The sequence below is a fragment of the Sphaerulina musiva genome, assembly GCF_000320565.1.
Source record: "Sphaerulina musiva SO2202 unplaced genomic scaffold SEPMUscaffold_1, whole genome shotgun sequence".
NCBI classification, from domain to species: Eukaryota; Fungi; Ascomycota; class Dothideomycetes; order Mycosphaerellales; family Mycosphaerellaceae; genus Sphaerulina; species Sphaerulina musiva.
The window spans coordinates 1219112-1241375 of record NW_016017383.1 but is presented as its reverse complement, the minus strand read 5'-3'; the positions used below and the strand labels follow the sequence as shown (position 1 = coordinate 1241375).

Here is a 22264-nt window from a genome sequence, read left to right as displayed (position 1 = left end):
GTTTGGTTTGGCTGGTGCTGGTTGTGGTTGTGGTTGTGGTTGTGGTTGTGGTTGTGGTTGTGGTTGATTGGGGAGTTGGCCTGGTTTGGCTGGTGGTGCTTGTGGTTGTGGTTGATTGGGGAGTTGATTTGGTTGGGGTGGAGCTTGTGGCTGTGGTTGATTGGCGACCGGGTTTGGTTGGGGTGGAGCTTGTGGTTGTGGTTGATTGGCGACCTGGTTTGGTTTGGGGACTTGTGCTGGAGGAGGAAGATGAGGAGGAGCAGTGATTAATGCTTCTGCCGTGGCGACTGGACGGGGGAATGCCGGTGGAGGAGTTATCATTGGCGGCGGCGGGCCCGGTGGTGGTGTTGTCCGACTGCTGTGCATTCCCTTTAGAGCCGCATCCGTCGTTTCCACATGTGGCATGAGGAGCTCAACGGGGCCGCTGTATGTACGTTCGATCCGAGGCGACTCATAGGTTTGGTATGCGGTCATGCAAGTCGTCGTACAGCCGGTTGGGTGGCGGAGGGAAACTTGGGTTTGCATCTTGCCAACGATGGGAGCCACCTGGTTGCCGGATGGAGAATGGGCATTGTAAGAATCCTGCATGTCGAAGATTATGGCCTGCTCCACGCATTTGCACACGACATTCGGCGTTGGCTGCGGGTGTGCTGGTGTGGTTGTCGTTCGTCGTCCTGGTCCGAGCAGCGACGCCTGGGAAATCATTGTTTGGACGATTGGTCGAGGACCAAGACCCGTGGAGGCCACGCCTTGCCACGTGGAGGTGTTCCCAGCATCATAGCACGGGATGGGTACGCCATCGAAGGTGCCCTTGGGACAGACACTTCTCTTCTCTATCGCAACAACACCATAGCCCAAGAAAGTCGCAAGCACAAGCGTCTGAAATAGCTTCATCTCATCTCTATTCTTCTCCCGGTCCTGGGCGGATGCACGGATGAGAGCTGCTTGCTGCTCGGCGCAGGCAAGTCTCGGCGGAAAATAGACAAGTGATCAGCGAGCGAGTAGTCTTGTATGAGGCTTGAAAACGATCGTCGAAATAGAAGAAAACGAGAGTCGGGTGAAGCGGTTGCATCTCACTCAACGTACCTGACGAGAGCACGCGGGCCTTGATGAAGGCACCGGTCTCACAGGCGAGCCTCATTAGTGACATACCTTAATTATTATGATGCCAGTCTGCCAGCCTCCGTCGCCAACGTGGCATGATCATCCTAGGCGTTTCAGGCCCATACCCGTGATACCACTGGTCAGTCTGATCCAGTGGTTCCCTAGCGAGTAGCGATGACGGCCAAGCCTCACCAGGGAACCCCTATTTTGCATGGGTGGTTCTGCTGGCATGCTGTGCTAGTTCTCAGCTCGCAGGGTCACCAGGGTGCACGCGCAACGCTGGCAGGGATGTCTTCTTCTCGATACGACTCACAAGAGGCAGTGCGTTGAAAGGCTCTCTAGCTATACATCTATCTTGATTATCAGCAGCAGCAGCAGCCAGTCAGCACAGTCATGCCATAGATACCGCTTGGCAGCCAACATCCAGCCTAAATACCCATTACCGACATCCATGGATGCTCGCGCGCACCACAGCAAATGTGGTAGCAAAAGGGTCTATGCATTCGATGCATGCATGTCATCATTACTGGCATACGCTCCCGTCGTCATCCAAATGGCGAGAAACCCTGCCCACCGCCTGGGAAGCCTCGTTGCCCTCCTCCGCCTCCTGAGAATCGGAAGCCTCCACCTCCGCCTCCGCCGCCCATGCCTCCGCCCATCATATTGAACAGCATTTCGGGATCAATCTGAACACCACCTCCCATGCCGCCCATGCCGCCCATCCCACCAGGGAACCCACCTCCACCCATACCTCCATCTTCCATCAGATCCACTCCGCTATCGTACCTCTGTCTCTTCTGCGGATCAATCAGCGTCTCATGCGCCTCTTGAATCTCCTTGAAACGATTCTCAGCCTCAGGGTCATCTGGATTCTTGTCTGGGTGATGTATCACTGCAAGTTTTCGATATGCCTTTTTGATTTCTGTGTCTCCGCACTCCTTATCGACGCCGAGAATCTTGTAGTAGTCTTTCCGCTTGCTCTTCTTCAGTTCGAGTTCTGCGTCACGCACTTCCTTTGCGATCCCAGGTTCTTCGGGGTTCTGTTCGGCGATGCTCTTGAATGCTCGAACGGCTTCTTCCCAGTCGCCACTGGCACCGAGAGCTTTCGCTCGTGTCTTGGAGGCTTTGACGTAGCTGGGGTCGAGCTTCAGGGCGGCGTCGCAATCGTTGATGGCATCTTGCCATTTCTTCAGTTTCGTATAGCACATGGCTCGATTGTTGAGAAGCTTCGAATTGGTGCCCTTGTTTGTTGGATCGATTTCCAGCGCGGACGTGTACACCTCTACGGCTTGAGGATATCGTCCATACTTGAAGTGGTCGTTGCCCTCAGCCTTGGTTTTGTCCAGCTTTTGCACTAATCGGAGCCACTTCACGGCATCCTTGAAGTCTGGGTCGCATGAGATGGCCTGCCGGAAATGCTGTATTGCCTTTTCGTTTTCTCCTTGTCCATACAGCGCACGCCCTCGCAGCACCAGCGCCTCTGGATCAGCGCTGTTTTGCCTGAGCAATGACATTGCAACATTCTGCGCATCTCCCAGGCTGTTTATTGTGCTCATCTTCAGGTACGCCTCTCCTCGCATCAGTCTCCACTTCCTGGGCGGTTGTACTGTCGAAGCAAGTCCTTTCTCGGCTTGATCAAGTGCAAATAGCACCATTGATCCACTAGAGCTGTTCTTCAGACTGTCCTGCGCCCCCGAGAGATGCTTCTGCATGTCCAAAGCTGGCTGCTTATCCTTTGCAGTGGCGGGAGGCTGTATCCGATCGTATACATCGAGCGCTTCTTGCGGTTGTCCGAGAGCAGTGTAGATCTTGGCCTGGCGATGAAGGATCTTGGCATTTCCCGGGTCCAATTCATCTGCTCGCTTGCAATCTTCCAATGCCTCTATGTACTTTCCTGCTGCCATGTACGCTGCCGCTCGATTGGACAGATAGGTAGACGATGTCGGATTGGCTTCAATGGCTGCAGACTCACAAATTTCATTAGCGCAGATTCATCATATCATGACCACAAGTTCATCCCGTACCTTTGCCATACTCATCGATTGCCGCCGCATACTTGCCCACCTTGTAGTACTTGTTGCCCTCGGCCTTGAATTTCTCCGCATCTTCAGGACGTGTCTCAGGCGGCGGGGGCGAAGTTGGCTGTGATTTATGTGGTGGTGGAGCGGGCGCAGGATGCTCGCCTTCTTCGGCACTCTCACTGATCCCGTTCGTGCCATTGGTTGTTGGAAAAGAACCTGGGGTCTCTGGGGCAGGCGTCGTCTCCATTGCGTCAGGAGGCACGGGCACTCCTCCCTCCCGCGAGTGTCGCGGACTGTTGGTGCTACTCATCTTCCGGGCAGAGAGAGCGCTGAGGCGCCGCAACTCGTCGGGCGGCAAGTTCAGCGGGTGCTCGTCCGAGCCTCGCCTGTTGCCACTCCGCGAAGGGAACGACTTGCTGGAGCGCTTGAGCTTGTCCCTATCCTTATCCTTCTCTTTTCCAAAGTAGCTGGTGCGCTTCTCTTTGTCCTTGTCCTTGTCGGGAGAGGATATGGGCGGGGTTCGAGGTGGTGTCGACGAGGGTTTCTTGCTGTTTCCAAATAATGATCGCTGTAGGAGGAAGGTCTCAGCACAAACGAGGCTCCTTGATATCAAGAGAGTAGGAAAAGCGTTACCATCGGGGGAATCAGCGCGGCACACGGGAATGTACCACAGAAAAAAGGTGTGTAGCGGTTAGTGGCAGCACGCACAGCGCAAAAGATTGAACGGGACGCTGCCGCCCCGTCTTGCAGCTCTTGCGAGGTGGGATCAACAAGGTTCCGTGGAATATTCGAGCATGTTTCGGAAGTGCGCACGTGCCCGGCCGATATCGATAGAGGATTGCCGGTGGAATAATGGATAGTACGAGTTGCAAGTAATCAGGTCGGGTACGGGGCGGGTACCTAAGGGTGGTGTGCGGGCGGGCGGTAGAGCGAGGCAGGTGAGTAAGTGAGTCGGGTGAGTGATGCAGTGAGTGCGGATGCACGGCCGGGTAAGGTAGGTAAGGTACCTCCTACCAACAAGTTAACAACGTCGTCGGGTTACCGGTTACCTAGACAGACGGTACCTAGGTGGTTGTTGTCACTTGTTGATAACTCCAGCGGACCAGCAATAATCTCAGTATCTCACATCCTTGTCATCGCAACAACAGACTACAGTGCGGGCACTCCCTCACTTCACCTGCTCGGTCCCCCACCTATCCCCCACTACAGGGGAACGGAACAGCGCACTGACGGACATTGGGTGGCCAGTAGTACTTCTGCTGAGCGGAGTGGTATTGGATACATATACCTTACCTATACACTATACCTACACTCCATCACTTCTGCTCTGCTGCCCCTCCCACTCCCACCACGACCGCAAACACAGCTACACAGCTACGCATATCACTCCATCCCCCCTATCGTAACAGATCCGCATGCTCCTCCACCAGTACCTTCCGACACGCCGCACACGGCACAGCCTTCTCCTCGGCCACATACTTCCAGCACCTCACGCACTTCTCATGTGCAGGGGGCAGCACCACCACTTTGCCCGTCAACGTCTTCCCTTCACACTTGATCTCTACCGGCTGCTCAAACCGCCATGCATCGCCCAGCTCCGCACTCTCAGTATTGATAGATATAGGAACTCCTTCCACAACGTCATGCTGTATCCAACAAACTCCGCTGACAACAAGCATGGCAGGCAACTCTCTCTCCAATTCTTCCACGAACTGAAGGTGTGAAGAAGTCGGCGAGACTGGCGAAGGTGTATGAATCTCAACCCGACAAGCGAGTCCATTACCAAGCACTTTCGCAGCTCTTGCCCGTTCCTGAGCCACCTTCACAGCTGTGCTGATGGCTTGAAAGGCATGCCATGCCTGCATGGTGTTGTTGTGGTCTCGTTGTTGCTCCACTTCGTCCGGATAATCTTCAATGAGACCATCAGAGCCATCCTCCCAGATCTGCTGAAGATATGGCTCTTGAGGTTGTATTCCAGGTGGTAGAAACGCCTCCACTTCCTCGATAAGATGAGGCGTGACAGGCCCAAGCCACCTAATCATATTCTGTAAAATGTGCAACAGTATCATTTGTGTACGCTGGCGACTTTCCGTGGATCCAGCATATAGTCTGTCCTTCGCAAGTTCGAGATAAAAGGCGCTCAAGTCATTGTTGATGAACTTGTTGCTCTCATTAATGCCGACATAGAACCTGTACTCGCTATATGCTCGCTTTACAGACTTGTTCGTCTCCTGTAGCCGGTAGAGCATGACTCGATCTGGCAAATCAAGTTGCAACTTGGGACCCTTGTTGGGTGTTAGCAAAGAGTAGTCGTGTAGTACTCCCAGTAAAAACTTGAAGGTTACGCGGTACTTCTGCAGAGCCTGTTGAACACTCTGTATCACTGTCTGGGAGATGGAAACATCTCGGGTAAAGTCCGACGACGCAACCCACAGCCGTAGGACGTCTGGACCGAGCGAAGTCTTTTGGCTGTTTGGCGGCGGCTCCTGCTGCTGTCGCTTACCATTTTTCGTTCCCCGCTGTGTCTGTACCAAGGCGCCTGAAATGATTCCTTCAGGTGAGACAACGTTGCCAAGGCTCTTACTCATCTTCTTCCCATCCCCGTCGAGCGTGAAGCCATGTGTAGCTAGCATCTTGAATGGTGCAACAGGCTTTGCGTGAGGATCCTGCATAGCCACCGCTGTAAGCAGACTGCTTTGGAACCAACCTCGGTGTTGGTCAGTGCCCTCGCTGTACACGTCGCTCAAGGGCATGCCAGCCTCTCTGGCGCTGAGGGAAGTCCAGCTGCTCCCAGAGTCAAACCAGACATCCATGGTATCTCTGCCGCGGTGCCACTTGCCAGGCTCTAGCGACGAGTGTAACCATGCAGGGTCGTCTTTCGCATCGGAAAACCAGGCATCAGATCCTCGCTGTTCAAGCGTGCTGATGATATGGGCGATGCTCTCGTCAGTGATGCAAGCCTCACCAGTGTCGGCGTGGTATAGCGCTGGAATGGGAACACCCCATACGCGCTGTCGAGATATACACCATTGGCTGCGGCCTTCGACAAAGCTGCGCAGTCTGCTTTTCCCACTTTCAGGTATGAAGTTCACGTCATCGAGAGCAGCAAGAGCGCGATCTTTGATTGCAGATGCATCCGCGAACCATTGCGCAGTTGCACGTGTGATGACAGGCTGCTTTGTGCGCCAGTCGATGGGATTCTTGTGTGCGAAGCTGTGCGCCGCGAGCACAAGATCACTACTGAGAACATCCCTGTCTGCTGGCAGATACTTACTGCATCCACGCATGATATTAAGCACGGCATTTGTCCCTTTGGTGGGCGCAAATTGCCCATGGAGCAAATCTAGGTCGCTGTCCTTTGCAGTAGGCCACACATCAGAAGTGAACATTCCTCCATCGTTCACCGGCGCAAATGCAGGCCCTATCCCATTTTGCTGGCAAAGTACGTAGTCGTCCATGCCATGACCAGGCGCTATGTGCACAAGGCCAGTACCAGACGTTGCAGTCACGAAGTCTGCTTGTAAGATCGGAGACTCTTGGCCGGTAAAGATGTTAAAGCACGTGGCTTGACCATCTGCGAGCTCAGATCCGCTGAATGATTTGGGCGTGACGACAAACTGGTCATCTGGCAAGAATGATTGCAAGTGTTCTAAGCGATCCTTTGCGACGAGGAATTGGTCGCTTTTGGTGTTCACTAGGCAATACTCGATGTCGCCATTCACAGCAATAGCTTTGTTTGCAGGCAGAGTCCATGGGGTTGTGGTCCAGATCAAAGCACTTAATTTGCTTGGTTGGATGTCCTTGTCCCGCAAGAGAATGGAAGGGAGACGGACTATTGGCATCAAAATGAAGGCCGCAGTAGTCTTGTGATTGTCATCATATTCCAATTCGGCTTCAGCTAGAGCCGTTCGCGACGAGGGCGACCAGTGTACTGGCCTGTGATGTCTTGAGATGAGGCCTGTCCGTTGCCGTTAGTATGCATGCCTTCCAGACTCATGTCGACGCATGCTGACCGTACCCTTCCGCACCATCTCCCTGAAGACTTCCAGCTGCCTGATCTCAAAGTCCTTGCTCATCGTCGTGTACGGCGCATCCCAGTCGCCCATGACACCCCAGCTTTTGAAGCTCTTCTTCTGCGATTCGATGGTCTCGGTGGCAAGCTTCGACGCAGCCTGTCGAATATCAGACGCAGTCATCTGGTTCGCAGCTTCGGCAGCAGCCTGTGCCTCCTTCTTCGGCGCATCCCTACTGGGCTTCACTCGATCTTTCGACGATCTGGGCTGCTGGAGAGCCTTGAGCTCGATAGGCAGGCCATGGCAATCCCAGCCTGGTCGATAGTGGACTCTTCTCCCACGCGCCAGCTCGGTGCGCAACATCAAGTCCTTGAGAATTTTGTTCAGCGCATGTCCGACATGGACTGCGCCATTGGCATATGGCGGGCCATCGTGCAGCACGAACTCGTTGTCGACTTGTCTGCTTCCCGATGCGTCTTTGATGGTGGCAGTCTTGGGTCGGTGCTCCCGCTGCCAGGCATACAGGTCATCGGCGCATCGCGAGCGGTAGAGCTCCAGCTGTTCCGGCGATGGACGCGCTGGAAATGGCGATCTGGGCAACGCGAGCGTGTCGGACCAACTCGTCTTCCTGCTGGCCAAGTCGCGGAATGTGGCTAGGTGTGGTTCATGTGCTGTGGTGGATGCCCTCAGTATCCGACTTGCACAAAAGACGGACATACTCGTCGTGGCATTATTGTGAACACCCTGGATTACCTACTGCACTTTATTTCTGGTACAAGGTGTCGGGGAGGACTCAATTGAAGCTTGAGGATCGGCTGCTCTCTCCACCTTCCGTTCGGGATTTTATTTCTACCACTCACTTCTTCGTTCTCACTTTTCATACCAAGGTCCCACGTTCACCACCACCACCACCACCACCACCATTCAGGATGGCCACCAAGCGCTCTGCTCCTTCATCCTTCGACGACGACAAGAAGTCTTCTTCGCGCCCCTACAACAAACGTCACCGCATCAACACTGCCCAACCACATAAACCTCTCCCTGCCAACCTCGGAAACAAGTCTTTCAAAAAAGCTCACTCGGTCAACGACCTCAAATCCTCCATCCGATCCCTCAGACGTCTTCTCAACGGTCCCAACTCATCTAAGCTGCCCGCTACGGTTCGCTCCGAAAAGGAAAGGGCCCTGCAGACCGCAGAGCAAGATCTGAAGAGGGAGGAAGATGCAATCAAGAGAGACCAGTGCATTGGACGGTGGCACAAGGTTCGATTTTTCGATCGGCAGAAGGCGGAACGAAGACTAAAGAAGAGTAAGAAAGCGCTGAAGAATGCTGAAGCCGAAGGAGGGGAGCTAGAGGAGTTGAGGAGGAAGGTAGAGGATGGAGAGAATGAGGTCAATTATGCAATTTACTTTCCGCTCGATATGGATTATGTACCGCTGTTTCCTACAAAGAGGAAGGGAAAATCCGAGGAGGAGGAGAAGGAGGAGGAGAAGGAGGAGGAGAAAGGGAGACCTCGTGAGACTGGCACTGGGGAAGTGGTGAGACAGGGCGATGATGATATGTGGCAGCTGGTGAAAAAGTGCGCGAGCGAAGGGAGACTGAAAGATTTGAGAGAGGGCAGGTTGAGGCGGGCTAGCAGTGGCGATGGAGAGGGAGAAGAGGAGCAGAGGACTGTTAAGCAGAAGATCACTACAGAAGGGAAAAAGACGGAGCAGACTGTTAAGGCACCACAACTTTCGCAGGATGAGCAAAAGGATGGAGAAATGGAAAGCGATAATGAGAGTGGCGGAGGCTTTTTCGAGTAAGTGAAGAGAGGAGCGGTTGGTATTTGCTTCGTCTCAATTTATGATACCCAAGCACATAACGATAGCACTTCTAGCCTTGATGGCATGAACATCAGCGTACATATCGAAAGGCCCGGCACCTGCTGCGTCTCACCACTTTTGCGGCTGCGAGGGCGGTTTAGATATGGCGTCGCCAGTTTCGTCATTGACCCAGCCCTCAATCCTCGATGCCACGTCTCCGACCAGGCGTTCATATCTCTCGTCCACGAAGAACAACCCGCAATGAGCCCCCACCTCATCTACGTTCTCCATGAATACTCGGACCCACCTTGGATCTCGCTCGCCATTCGCATCCTTGGGCGGTAAGGTGCAGAACATGCGGTCCTTCCTGGGCTTGTGCGATTCTTCTTTGCTATTCACCGATGTCATGCTTTTGGCTGCTGGGGCAAGTGAGCTCTGGTCGTACGTGAAAGACGTATCAACTGTCGATGCAGTAGTCGAGGGCCGCGGGCTCGATTCTCTAGGGGGAGTCACCACCATTGGGATCGTATCCGGATTGCTACTTTGACCCGGTTCAGGACTGCGCTCGCCACGCATTCTGCGCCCTTCGCGTTCCATGCGATGCTGCTCCTTCTCGAGCCGCAGATGTTCGCGCTCCGAGTGTGTCATTTCGGACTCTGGTTTCTTGGCTCGCTCGTGGGACACAGCTGGTCTCCCCCGAGGCTCCTCGCTCCTTGACTGATGTACAGGATCCTCCAACTGCCGCTGCTTGCCCTTGTATGCTGCCCTCCCTGATAAAAGTCTTTCGCGCTCTACGATAGCCTCCTCGTACGCTTTCACTGCTTTGTCGTGCTCTCTTTGCACTAGTTTCTTGATTTCTGGGTCTTGAATATAGCTGAAGTCTACCTGTGCTGGAGGCTTGACCGGTAAGTCTGGTAAGGTCATACTAGCCTGGTCTGCTTTCTTTGCAGTATTATTTTCGAGAACACCTTCTGCTTCTGCAGCGTCGCCTACAGTCATGCTCTCCATAGCTTCCTCCCACTGCTCCTCGTCAGATCTGCGAGTCGCTACAGAGTCGGTGCTCGTTCGGGCATGCAGATCTGGAGGGTGATCTGCTGGAGAAAGTGATCGTGATCCATGCTGACTTCTGGATGACTCGCGAGGTGGCGATTTGGGCTTCTTGAACCGTCCCGTACTAGCCGTATAGTAATTCACGAATCGCACCCGAGGGGGCACTCCTCCTTCCACGACGGATTGACGGACTCTCCCATCTACTTCTTCCAAAGCTCTCACTCTAGCATATCGCGACTTCAACTCGCCATAATTGGCCATTGCGCCGCCAAATTCGAGGTGCGACGAAACAAGTTTCTTGGTCGCTTGTGTAAGGTCGTCGGAATGCTTGTTAATGAAGTGCCATGCATTACGCCAGCCCTTTCGAACAGGCAACACAACGTCATTAGCAAACGACGGGTTATAGTTTGGATCCTGTTTACCGGGAGCCCATAGAGTATCTACACGCTGTGCTGAAGGGGTGGGACTAGGTATCTGTGGTCGGGATTCTACCTGACTTCCCTCGCTCGACGATGTATGGGATCCACCTCCGATATCTTGGTCTCGTGGCTCTTCGGCAGGCTTGAAGATACTGGCAAGGCCACTCTTGACGACCCCAGGATGCAAGCCCAGAAAAGGAACATCAAAATTGATCGTGCCCAATATGCGATGTCTGAACGGTCCGCTTCCCGATCGTATCGCAGGCGCAAGTACAACTTCCGCAGATAGAAGACCCCCCATACTGTGTCCGAGAAGTACAAGGTCCGTAGTGGCGTCTTGATGAGGCTCGATCCATTTGCCAAAGTCATCCCTGGCAATGCTTATCTTGCCTCTGGAGGCATATCGAGGATATACCTTGGTATGCACCACGTGGGTCTCTGACAGAAGGACTGTGAGTAGATTGTGCACATGGGCTGGAAAGCTGCGAAAGCTCGTCTCGGCGCCCATGAAGCCATGGATGTAGACCAAGAGCAGCTTTCTTCGTTGCTGCTGAGTCCCTTCTTCCGGAACTAAAGAGTCTTGGCTTGAGGATCGAGGATCGTTCTGTGCGAGGCCAGCTAAGGCACTAGCCTTTTCGAAAGCCTTTTGCTGGTGAGCAACAGCCTCGTATGGTGGCGGTTCGTCCATGTGTGAGACGGCAGTTGATGGCCGTCGTGGAGGCAGAGGAGGAGCTGTTCTTGTGGTTGCACCATCCATATCGATATGTTGTTCACCTACTTTGTTGGCTGTCGCTCGTGATAGAGCATTTTAGCACCTATATGGGCCATGGGAGATACCTTCTAGTCTAAGGTGTATACGGTATCCGGCCTGTGATCTGGAATTGGTAAGCATCCTCGGATCCTCCGATGGACCTCCATGTCGTTGTAGGCCACCGTACAAAGTTGCGGTAGAACCACGGCACGGCGCGGCCAGAGCCGTCCTCGCTTCGGGTCGCGACGTCGCGTAGTCCTATCCAAATCCACCATTGACTGTTCCTCCTAGGTACCTCCTACAACGACCACCTAGGAGGCAGTAAACTACACCTCTCAGTCTCGGCGACATTCACCCCATCAACTTCATTTCTAAGCACGAGCGTCGTTCCTCGCTGCCATCGCGTCGTCCGGCAATGAAGTCCGAGAGCGACGCTACCCAGCGAGCTCATGGAGGCCGCTGTGCGATGGTCACCGTTCTCTTCTGGCAATAGGGAGAAATTCCTCGTTGTGGATGTCATCGACCAGAGCTTGACCCTCAATCACATCATTAACAGGCGACGGAAAGATGCCATCTTTAGACAAGTGGCACGATATGGTCGACTCCCCAACTTTGGTGCTTTTGACTGGTCCAAGACGGACGAGTCGGTCGTGGCCCTTGGCCTGGTGTCTGGAAGCGCATGTCTGGTTAAGCTGAACGAAAATGAACGTGCATCAGAAACTATCGCCACGTTCAAATTGAGACAGCAGAGAAAGTGTAATTCAATCGCTATTAGCACGGAAAATTGGCTGGCCGTGGCTCTTGACCGGACGCGTTCGGACGCGTGTCTCAACATCTTCGACGCCAGTGGCCAGGGTAACAGTGCCGAGCCAATACGACGTCTGTGCCCAGCAGAAGTTGTTTCGAGTGTTAGATTCGTACCCAACCATCCAGAGGAGCTTATAGTCGCGGCGCAGCGGTCGCTGATCAGGCTGTACGATCTCAGAGGTATGCAGCAGGAAACCTGTAGCACGGCATCTCTGGCTAATGCAGCTTACAGATGACTATTTTGCCAGCAAAAGCGGTATTCAAGTAACTACTAAAAATGTCCATAATATTGCTGTTGACCCGCTCGATGAAAACTACTTCGCTTCCGCTGGCTCGACGAATGATCCATCCGTGACAGTGTGGGATAAGCGCTGGATCTCCCAAAATGGCTCTGGTACCGGGACAGGGGGCGCCGTGTTCGACTTTCAGCCCGCTGTTGACAACACGACCACTGCCACGATATGGAGTCTGAGATATTCTGGTCAGCAACGGGGCCGTCTAGCAATGTGCTCTAGTCGCGGTGAATTGAAGGTCATTGACATGGTAGAAGGACGTAATTCACTGCTTCATGATATGGAATACCTGCCAGTGAACTCTCACGGCGGACAGCCGTGGATACACAACAGTTACGTCTCCCAGACGAGGTCCGTCGAACGGCCTCTCGACGAACATCCAGAGGCAGGCTTAAATACGAAACTAATTGCCTTCGACTGGATTCCCGCGAATCCCCAAGCAGTCGAGCAGGATGTGCTCGCTCTACGGCCAAATCGGAAGATTGACATCTTACGAGTGCCTCGTACAGTGTCTCAAGCTTGCGTTAGTGCCCGATACGATATGAGCATGGCGTTTGAAGATATCTCCATATTAGAGCCGAAGGCGCCAGTAGAACCAGCCTCTGCTCAGCCATACAAGCAGGCGCGAACGGCCGAGGATTTCGGCCCCTCGGACTATGAAGGCGAATCGATGCACAGTGATGCGCAAGATGAAAGGTTGGCATGCACAGTCGATTCTCCGCAGCTGGCTAGTATGCTGGCCTGTCCAACTCTCCAGCGAGAGCGGTGCCGGCGAGGCTACCTGTGGAATTGCGCCCGAAATACAGAGCTTGTGTCTGGCAACTGGCAGCTAGAGAGGCTTTGGGAGATCATCAACCGCTTCCGGCAGCAAGCCAATCGAGATGGAATGGTTGCAGAGCGTCAAAATCTCGACCTCTCTTACATTGGCATTGCCGCAATCTGTGCCGAGAAAATTGGCACAAATCCGAACCGCAAGCTGTCGTTCAGAACGGGTAAAATGGAAGATGCAGTGGTCGACCTAGCGGCCTCCCGAGGTCTACCGCCATACGAGGGAATACGTACCCAGTGCCCTCATACTCGCCAGTTATGCTTAGAAATGTGCGGGTGGAAGTTCAGACAGGATGACCTGGAACAGGAATGCCGAGATCTTTCCAACCGGGGCTTGCACTATCAAGCCGTGGTGCAAGCTGTGCTTCACCAGTGCAAACCCATCGCGCTCAACCTGCTCAGGTCCCTCATCAGGGCGAAGACGGTGCCCAATTCGGGACTTGGGGCATTACTAGCTTCGGACAAGATCAACGAAGAACAGCGCGAAATGTGTATGTGGATGGCAGCGGATACTGACGACCCAGCCCTGAAGGCTTTGCTGGCATATCTGACGACTGGAGACTGGCGAGATGTGATGAAGACCAACTATTTACATCTGGGATACCGTGTTGCCCTCGGACTCAAGTATCTCGACGACAATGAATTGTATGGATTCATCCAGAGCGAGACGGCGAGAGCCATCAAGAACGGCGACTTGGAAGGAATTCTCCTGACAGGACTCGGCGAACAGTCGATGAATCTGCTCCAAACCTACATCACCAAAAGCAACGATCTGCAAACCGCAGTATTGGCCGCTGCCTACACGAATCCGCGCTTCATCGACGACGTCCGATGGGAGATGTGGAAAGAGACGTATTTCATGCAAATGCAGAGCTGGCGCGCCTTTACCGAACGCAGCCAATTCATGGTGCAACACAGCCAGATGGCCGGCACGGAAGACCGACGGAACTCGTCTGATTCTCCGACGGGACAAATCTCCTTGCGCTGTAACCACTGTCAACTCTCTCTCGCCAAATACGACAACAAACGTGGTAGCGGTGGTAGCCGTAGCCGTAGCGGAGGAGGAGGGGGAGGAGCAGACCTCACCAAGAACGCAGCAACGACGACAACAACAACAACAGGCGGAGGTACTACAACCACCCCTTCCCTCCCCGCTTCCTCCCGTAATTCCGCCATCGCCTCCGCCAGCGCAGGCATCACATGTCCCAAATGCGGCCGACACATGCCTCGGTGTGGAATTTGCAAAATGTGGTTAGGAACCCCGGACCCGCACCGCAGCAGCAGCAGCAGCAACAGCAACAACAGCAGAGGAGGGGCCGCCAAGGAAAATGAAGTGGCGAAATTGAACGAGGAAGTCATGGCCAAGTTTTTGACGTTTTGCGTGAATTGTGAACATGGCTTTCATGCGCATCATGCGAAGCGGTGGTTTGCGAAACATGACACGTGTCCTGTGCCGGATTGTAGGTGTTTGTGCACAGTGAGGTGAGGGGAGGTGACAGGGAAGAGGGAGGAGGGAAGAGGGAGGAGGGAAGAGGGAAGCGAAGAGAGGGGAGGGGAGGAGGATTTCTTCTTTTTATTCTGTTTGAATTGAAAAAAGAAAGACAAAAAGAAAAAGAAAATAGCAAGGCTGTATGATAAGAGTGGTGCTACCTTGCCTACCTACCTCAGGTACATATACCCTATCTTTTTCCTTTGGGGGTTTTCGAATTGCGCTGAACCAGTCCATGCATGATTTCTTCTATTTGGTCTGGAAATCTATAACATTAACGACAATTTCATAGTATGGATCTTAGGTAGCAGTAGTAGTAGTAGAAGTAGTAGTCATCACCAACGTTCCTCGGCCAACATCATATCGGACATTCCGAAATTTCGTGCTCCATACTCGACACATTTCGCTTCCAACCACGTATCATACTCGTCATAGCCTTCTCGTTGGCCTCCATCCCTACCTGGTCTCCTGCCCTCGCCATTGGGTCCCGAAAAATGCCCGGTACCCATTACAGGCCAAATGGGAATTGCGCAAACTTGTCCCAGCTCACAGCCTGGGTTGCAAGTCGTATATTGCTCGTCCCATCCTAGCCAAGCCATCAACTCTTCCAAGGCTTGAAGGTTGCTCAACGTTGTGGAAGATATTGTGGAACGTAAGTCGGGCGTCAGGTTTGGAAGGCGGGTGATGTTGTTGAAGTGCTGTAGCCAGAGACGCTCGGTGGAGAGGAATAATGGTAATAGTACGGAGCAGATGGAGTTTAATGTTTCCAAGATTGATGTGTAAGTCACATTCTCGCTCTTCGATAGTGGTTGGTTGAGATCGAGCACGTTGTGCTGTGTCTTGCAGAGATCGAGGGCTGCAAGTGAAGATGGATGCGCAGTCGAGAAGGCTTGATCGATTGTGGAGGGCGTGTGAGAGGGATATTCGTAGTATGGCATGTAGAGAGCATGTATCAAGGTCCGTATATCAGATAGCCAGGAGCGTATTTCAGAGGCATTCGTGCGAGGAGTGGATCCGGCTAGAAGTGTTCTGAGCTCCAGAAGCTCCGTACTGTAATCGGTCACGATGCGTTGTGTCAAGGCTACCCAGTCAATTCCGCTGCATGCTGTACTCTTTGCCTCCAAGGTCTCTCGCATGCGCTCTTCGAGCTCTGCGCGCATGTAAAGTCCATCCGAAATGCTAATGTTCGTTGCACGTAGGTAGCGTCGCCGATGAGTGAGCTTGCGGAGAGCAGCAGCTCGGTCTCCGGTATGCGCTGGCATTTTCCACGAGCCATTCGTGGTCAGGTTCAGTCTTGCTTGCTCCGCCTTGGTCCTGATTCTGCTCTGGTCCTCCATGGCGCCGTCGTAGAAGCTGAACAGTCCACAACTGTCAATCTTCACTCGAGACTCGCCCATGCCAGGCATGCCTCTTGTAAAGCCATATGTCCTTGCAGCAGCAAGAAACCATTCGTATGCGCTTCTTCCCCTAAATGCAGTGTTCATATGCCTCCAGTAGGGCCCAGGAGCCACTCCTGCCAAGAAAGGCGCACTCACGTTCAGCCATGACACGAGCTGGGCTGAAGGTGAGGTAAAATTACACCAAATCAGCTCGAAGGCAGCGTTCATTCTCACTACGCCCTCGAAGCCCCATCCAGGCCCACCAAGGCTCGACTCCCTGATGAACCTGCACAGTCCATCGGCGCGATCGTACTCTCCTTGCAGAGGATTGAAGCCTGGAGGAGGTCGACCATATCCCCAGCGGGGCGGCGGGTAGGGAGTTGTCTCGTTCGGTCTCCTGGGAGGCGGGCGTGGCCATATCGGGTTATCGGGAACATTGGCAGAATTGTTGTACAGCAGCAGCATTTGAGTGTCCATGGAGCCATTGTCGGTCAAGGCAGCGCTCGTGCCATCGAAGTAGACGACGTTGACTGGTCTGGTGGTTCTAAAGGTCAGGAGGTGGCTATCGGAAAGGCCTCCGAGGATGGCATATGCCATGGAGGCATCGAAGGCGAACCATTCTGGACTCGGCGGGAAGCTACCATTGCCATGTGCGTGGTAGAGGTTGGTATGCGGGGGGATTGTGGCGGTAGCGATAGTATGGCCGTTGGGATAGAAGGTGTTGGACCATTGGTGGAGCAGAGAGAAGGTGGAGTGGAAGATGAGGGGAGAGGTCGAAGAGAAGTTGAGTGCTGTGAGTGGGGGGCCGGTTTCGCTTTCGGTAATGGCCAAGACTTGTTGTTGCAGGTCTTCGGTGCGGGCTGGCGGGGTATGATGGTATAGAAGGAGCAGACACAGACTTGTCGACCTCTGCAGCCATTTCATGATAACTCTTCCAGACATGAGACATGAAAGATGATAAAGTGAAGCATACCGTAGGTCCGCTACCGTATTGACACATTTTTAGTACCGACATAATCATGTATCACATCACCGACCGTGCCATACGACTTGACTGGGTAAGGTAGTCTTATCTACGCCGGCTGAGGTGGTCGAGTCGGCTGGCGACACGTGCCATCGTATCTATTCTACCGGATGTATGTATAAGGTATCCAACATCTAGGTATTCCTGGCGGTATCTGTATGTAGGTGTGTTTCCGCAGCTCGACCGTTGGATAAGGTATGCAGAAGAACACAAGTGAACAAGCAGACTCACCTTATATAACATGTGCGTCTAGGAGGTAGCTGGCGTCCCGTCTACCGTCTACCTCCTACCTACATGTACCTAGTCATGTACCTCCTCGGTGGTCACTGGTAGCTTTGTATATAGAGTTAAGGTACATTCGCTCATTTTGGCTTATGCAACGCTACATAACCTTATGCACTCCAGAGACACGAGTCCAGCAGTCTGCAGATCAGCAGTACCTCCAGGCTCCAGGTAGAATCAATCAGTTGGAAACCTGAATACACTGTATCACTACTGATGGAGATACATGTACCAATAGAGATGGTATACACTGGAAGTACTTGTAGTACAGTGATGTACGTACAAGGTAGCAATCCATCATCACATCACAAGACAACGCCACCACACTCCAGAATGAAACCTGGAAGTCCGAGGTGGTAACTGGTAAAGTACCTAGTTTCTAGCTGGCTCACTGGTCACTGCTCACTGGGACATTGGCGCACTGGACTGGGTGGTACCTGAGCCGTGGCTGAAGGACCTCCCCCCCCCCGTCTCCCGTTCACTGGTTCAAGTCCCGTCTGGTTCTACCTCTTCCACTACTAACTGTACCTTGAGCCTTGATCCACCCACCCATCTGAACGAACGCGCTTCCAGAAACACCCCCCCGATCCATTGGCCCACGACAGAGCGCGTGCACACTATACAACTGTGGTACCAACCCACCACCAGTCCCAAACTATACCTACTCATTCTAGCTCCACTGCGACGACGACCACCACCGACGACGCGACCGCGATCTCGCGTGTCGCTGTTTGCAACGAGTCTGCTTTGCGACAAAACATTCCCCCCACTAGGAGGTACTGACCACGCATCAGTCAGTCCTGAGACAGCCCGACGTCTCTGCTGCAAAGCCTTCACCACACATTGCGGTCCACCAATCTGCGCTGCGAACATGGCATAGTACCCATCGGCTTGGAGCACTGCACGCCAGCACAACATGGCCTACGACCAGAACTCGGCCTATGAGCCTCCGCGCAGACCCTACCAGGCTCGCCCACAGCCTCCGCCAGCGCCTGTATCGCATGGCTATAACCAGTATAGCGACTACGCAAGCACACCCTTCGACCAGCGCCAAGCGCAATACGATCAAACCAGCTACCCACAGGAACCGCTGCAGAACGGTGGCTACAACCAACACTATCAGCGCGGCATTGACCAGGGTTACGGTAGTGGCTATGAGCAGGCACGAAGTAGGCCGCCGCCGCCGCCGCAGCAGCAGCAGCACGAGAATCAATACCGGCAAGAGCATTATGGCGAGCAGCAAGACTATGGGAATGGGGACAGGTCGTATGATGCTCGATATCAACCAAGAGCGCAACAGCAGAGAGCACCACCAGGACAGCAGCGAGGTCCTGCGCCCAATGGCAGACCTATGCATGGAGATCCGACAAGCCAGCAGCCTCAATGGGAGCAGTACGACCAGCGCCCTGCACAGGATCAGTATGCCCCCCAGCTGCCGGGTGGCTACTCCAATGGCTACAGCAATGATGCGCCTTCACAGCAGGCCCCGAATACACAAAAACGTCAACAACCACAACAACCACAACAACCACAACCTCCCGGTAGGTCATCCATGGAAGAGTGGAAGGCGAGAGAGAGGGCCAAAATGAAGGCTGAAGCAAGATCACCCGAAACTCTACCATTCGACAATGCCTTTCCAGTATTCGGCGACAACAAGAAAGACGAGAGACCTGACTCAAAGCAATCGGAAAGAAGAAATGGCCAAGGGAGTCGAGATCAAGAGCGGAGGCCGATGGCTTTGGAAGGTCAGCGATCATATGGCTCCGGAGAGAATGGCTACCAGAATCCTGCTTCAAGGCCTGACATGGAACGCCGTGACGTGTATCCTGAGCCACCCCAAAATGGACGCCATGAGATGTCTGCGCCGCAGCATAGCCAGCAGGGCAGGCCTGCTTACCCCCAAGCCCCGCCACCAAATCAGGTAGGCAGTCCCATCGATCAGCACTTCGACTTTGGCCTTGGACAAGACGCGCCACGTCAGGCAAATGGCTACCACCAGAATCACTATCCGCAACCATCCTCAAACCAGCAAGGTTATGCTCCAGCTGAACCAGGTCAGCGGGCAATGCCACAGTCACGCGGACCTGGCTCAGTTCCGCCCATTGACACGAGTCGAGCCCAGCATCACCAGAACCCAGTCTATAACAACCACCAGCCACTCAGTCCTGCGCATGTACCACCACGTCCATCCACGTCTCACGGCGCACGCCCTCAAGGCGGACACCAAGCTACAGTGCCGTTGGCACAGCTGCAAAATGGGACACTTCATGACGATTATGCAAGTCTGCCATCGAAACCCTTTGCACGAGTGGAGAACAGCAGACCTGCTAGCCTTGGTGATATATATGATGACTATGGTGCTGAACCTGCACCTCCGCCCAAGCCTCTGCAGCGAAGGCCCACGAACCGTGAAGAGGAGATCGAGGCGGATATGCCCGACTTTGACAATGTGGCCCCAGCACGGACATCACATCTGGGAAAGCTCTTGCCGGCGAACGGTCCCTCAACGTCGCCACTACCACCAGCCGTCACACCAGCAGGTCACCCGGGCTTGCCGCAATCTTCCTCAATGCCAGACGTGCGATATGAGCAGTCGGCGCAGCCGTACCCGCCTAGTGATCGAAGATTGCCACCTGCGGAGAGGGGGCCACCAAGGCATGATGGCTATCATGGTGGGGCGTCTTCAGTTCCACCTCAAGGTTATGCGCAACGACCGCCTCCAGGTGCGCAAGATCCTCGCCTACGGCAAGGCCCTGCCAACAATATGCAGCCCCCTCGAGCGCCTTTCGCGCACGAGCCGCAGGTCAGACGGTCTCTAGATGACGGCAGACCTCTACCATACAGGAATGGGCCTCCGCCTCCGCAACGTTTTGATGCACAGGGACGGCCGTTGGCGCCACGAGGCCCACCGCATGGCATGCGAGGCGGGCCGAATGGAATGCATCCACGAGGAGGGCCTAACGGCATGCCAATGGGCAGAGGCTTTCCAGGCCGACCTGATCTGGATCGTCAAGGTACTACTTGGTCGGATCCGGGCAGGACAGGAAGCGCCCCGCCTTCGCAAGGGCCACCACCCAATGGCATGGGAGCACCACTTAGTCAGCAGCGATCTGCGCCCGATCGGAATCCTCCTCCTCACAATCCAGATGCTCTTCCTTTTCATCCTGTACCGGTTCGCCCAGGACTGCTGGACCGGGGCGGTGACCCCCCGCCGTCTCAACCGCCACCTAATCGCAACTATAATGGATCACACTCGTCTCCTCCTGGTCAGGTGGCAAACGGTGATGCGTCTCATCAGCGGCAGGTTTCTACAGATCCATTCGCGCAGCCAGTCACCCATGCTGAGCTCGAGCGCCTGCGTGCTGCGGTTGACAACGCTCCAAGTAACATGAACTTGGCATTGGTGCTTGTCAAGAAGTTAGTCGAGGCGTCTAACGTCCTTGCGACTGAAGGCGGGCGTGCTGACCCTCGGACGACGAGCAAGAATCGTGAAAAGTTCGTTATGGAAGCTCATAAGCGTCTCAAGAGGCTCGTGGGTGGAGGCTTTCCAGAAGCACAGTTCTACCTGGCAGATTGCTACGGTTCAGGGGCACTTGGTCTTGAAATTGACCCCAAAGAAGCCTTCAAGCTATATCAAGCAGCTGCCAAAGAGAATCATGCCGAATCTGCTTACAGAACAGCCGTTTGTTGCGAAATGGGAGCCGAGGAAGGCGGCGGCACCAGCCGTGATTATGCCAAAGCTGTACAATGGTATCGTCGTGCTGCTACCCTTGGTGATGGTCCTGGCATGTACAAGCTCGGCGCTATTCTTCTGAAAGGTCTACTCGGCCAACAACGCAACGTCGTCGAAGCTGTCATTTGGCTGAAACGTGGCGCTGAAAAGGCGGATGCTGATAACCCACATGCCTTGCATGAACTGGCCCAAATCTATGAGAGTGAGAACACAAATCCCGAAATCCGGAGCAAAGTCGTCGCAGACGACTCTTATGCTCGTCAACTTTTCGAAAAAGCAGCCGGCTTGGGCTACAAGCATAGTCAATTTCGCCTTGGCCAAGCATGGGAATATGGATCGTTGGGCTGCGGCATTGATAACCGTACAAGTATAGCATACTATACCAAGGCTGCAGCACAAGGTGAACATGGGGCTGAATTGGCACTTTCTGGCTGGTATTTGACTGGTGCGCCGGGAATTCTCGAAAATAGTGATACCGAGGCTTATCTTTGGGCGAGAAAAGCTGCTAGCTCGGAGCCTCCTCTCCCAAAGGCTATGTTTGCCATGGGTTACTTTACGGAGAATGGGATAGGATGTCCGCAGAGTATGGAGGAGGCGAGAAAGTGGTATTCGAGATCCGCTTGTAAGTGCCCTTGACCCTCTCGTGGGCGTATGCTTCGCGAAGTGCGGCTACTGATTTCTGAGCAGCATATAAATTCCCCAAGGCGATCGAGCGGCTTGAAGAACTGAAGAGAAACGGTGGGAAGAAGGAGAAAGCTATGCCGCAGAATGGCAAGTTGAGCCGGAAAGACCAAAAGAAAGACGAGGAGAATTGTGTCGTGATGTGATCCATCCAGAGCACATAATTTCGGTGCCGCTTCCACGTACGTCTTACAGCAGTATATGTGAAGCGTTATTGCTGTTGGAACAGGTGTAGACGATAGAAATGATGCTGCAAAGAGAAAGTACATACCTGGCAGACCAAGCCTTCTTGGGCGGCTGGACTTGATGGGAGTGGGATTCTGCATAACGGAAGATGCGCTTCAGAGAGCACGAGCAAAAAGGTATACCTGTATCCTTGGATATAAGAGCTTTCAACGGCCGAGAGACCGTTTGTACCTTGACCTGCACTCGTTATGTCTTGGCATGCGCTCTAAATGAATGCGTGGGACCTCGGAACGAGTGCATCAGCGGCTGTCCATTTTCGCGTCTATCTCGCGTCCGACGCGTTTCTCCGAGACGCATCATCATCACCATCACCACTCATTCACCATTCCACAGTCAAAC

At 53.8% G+C, this 22264-nt stretch overlaps 7 protein-coding genes across 7 annotated transcripts; 3 read left to right on the top strand and 4 right to left on the bottom strand.

The window, feature by feature from the left end:
* Positions 1–1801: 1801 nt before the first annotated feature.
* SEPMUDRAFT_160030 (TPR-like protein) lies at positions 1802–3779 on the bottom strand (the record flags this gene model as incomplete). The annotated part of the gene is made up of 2 exons (XM_016907877.1): positions 3129–3779; positions 1802–3064 (listed from the first exon to the last, which is right to left on the bottom strand). Coding segments are annotated over exons 1-2 (1569 nt in total), but the record flags the coding sequence as incomplete, so codon positions are not given.
* A 668-nt stretch (positions 3780–4447) lies between these two features.
* SEPMUDRAFT_145813 (isoleucyl-tRNA synthetase) lies at positions 4448–7873 on the bottom strand. Its single transcript, XM_016903283.1, has 2 exons — positions 7144–7873; positions 4448–7083 (listed from the first exon to the last, which is right to left on the bottom strand). Exons 1-2 carry the CDS (start codon positions 7853–7855, stop codon positions 4523–4525), a joined length of 3273 nt encoding a protein of 1090 aa, XP_016764712.1. The 5' UTR covers positions 7856–7873; the 3' UTR covers positions 4448–4522.
* A 194-nt stretch (positions 7874–8067) lies between these two features.
* SEPMUDRAFT_160028 (uncharacterized protein) lies at positions 8068–9596 on the top strand (the record flags this gene model as incomplete). The annotated part of the gene is made up of 1 exon (XM_016907876.1): positions 8068–9596. The coding sequence occupies one exon, from the start codon at positions 8068–8070 to the stop codon at positions 8941–8943; it is 876 nt and encodes a 291-aa protein (XP_016764711.1). The 3' UTR covers positions 8944–9596.
* SEPMUDRAFT_160026 (uncharacterized protein) lies at positions 8087–11514 on the bottom strand (the record flags this gene model as incomplete). The annotated part of the gene is made up of 3 exons (XM_016907875.1): positions 8087–9696; positions 9739–11144; positions 11496–11514. The coding sequence occupies 3 exons, from the start codon at positions 11512–11514 to the stop codon at positions 9073–9075; spliced, it is 2049 nt and encodes a 682-aa protein (XP_016764710.1). The 3' UTR covers positions 8087–9072.
* Positions 11485–14606, top strand: SEPMUDRAFT_160025 (uncharacterized protein). The gene is made up of 2 exons (XM_016907874.1): positions 11485–12150; positions 12203–14606. Exons 1-2 carry the CDS (start codon positions 11613–11615, stop codon positions 14575–14577), a joined length of 2913 nt encoding a protein of 970 aa, XP_016764709.1. The 5' UTR covers positions 11485–11612; the 3' UTR covers positions 14578–14606.
* Positions 14607–14786: 180 nt separating this feature from the next.
* On the bottom strand, positions 14787–16626 carry SEPMUDRAFT_145809 (uncharacterized protein). Its single transcript, XM_016903282.1, has one exon. The coding sequence runs from the start codon at positions 16554–16556 to the stop codon at positions 14916–14918; it is 1641 nt and encodes a 546-aa protein (XP_016764708.1). The 5' UTR covers positions 16557–16626; the 3' UTR covers positions 14787–14915.
* Positions 16627–17820: 1194 nt separating this feature from the next.
* On the top strand, positions 17821–22264 carry SEPMUDRAFT_145808 (uncharacterized protein). The gene is made up of 2 exons (XM_016903281.1): positions 17821–21620; positions 21686–22264. The coding sequence occupies exons 1-2, from the start codon at positions 18182–18184 to the stop codon at positions 21823–21825; spliced, it is 3579 nt and encodes a 1192-aa protein (XP_016764707.1). The 5' UTR covers positions 17821–18181; the 3' UTR covers positions 21826–22264.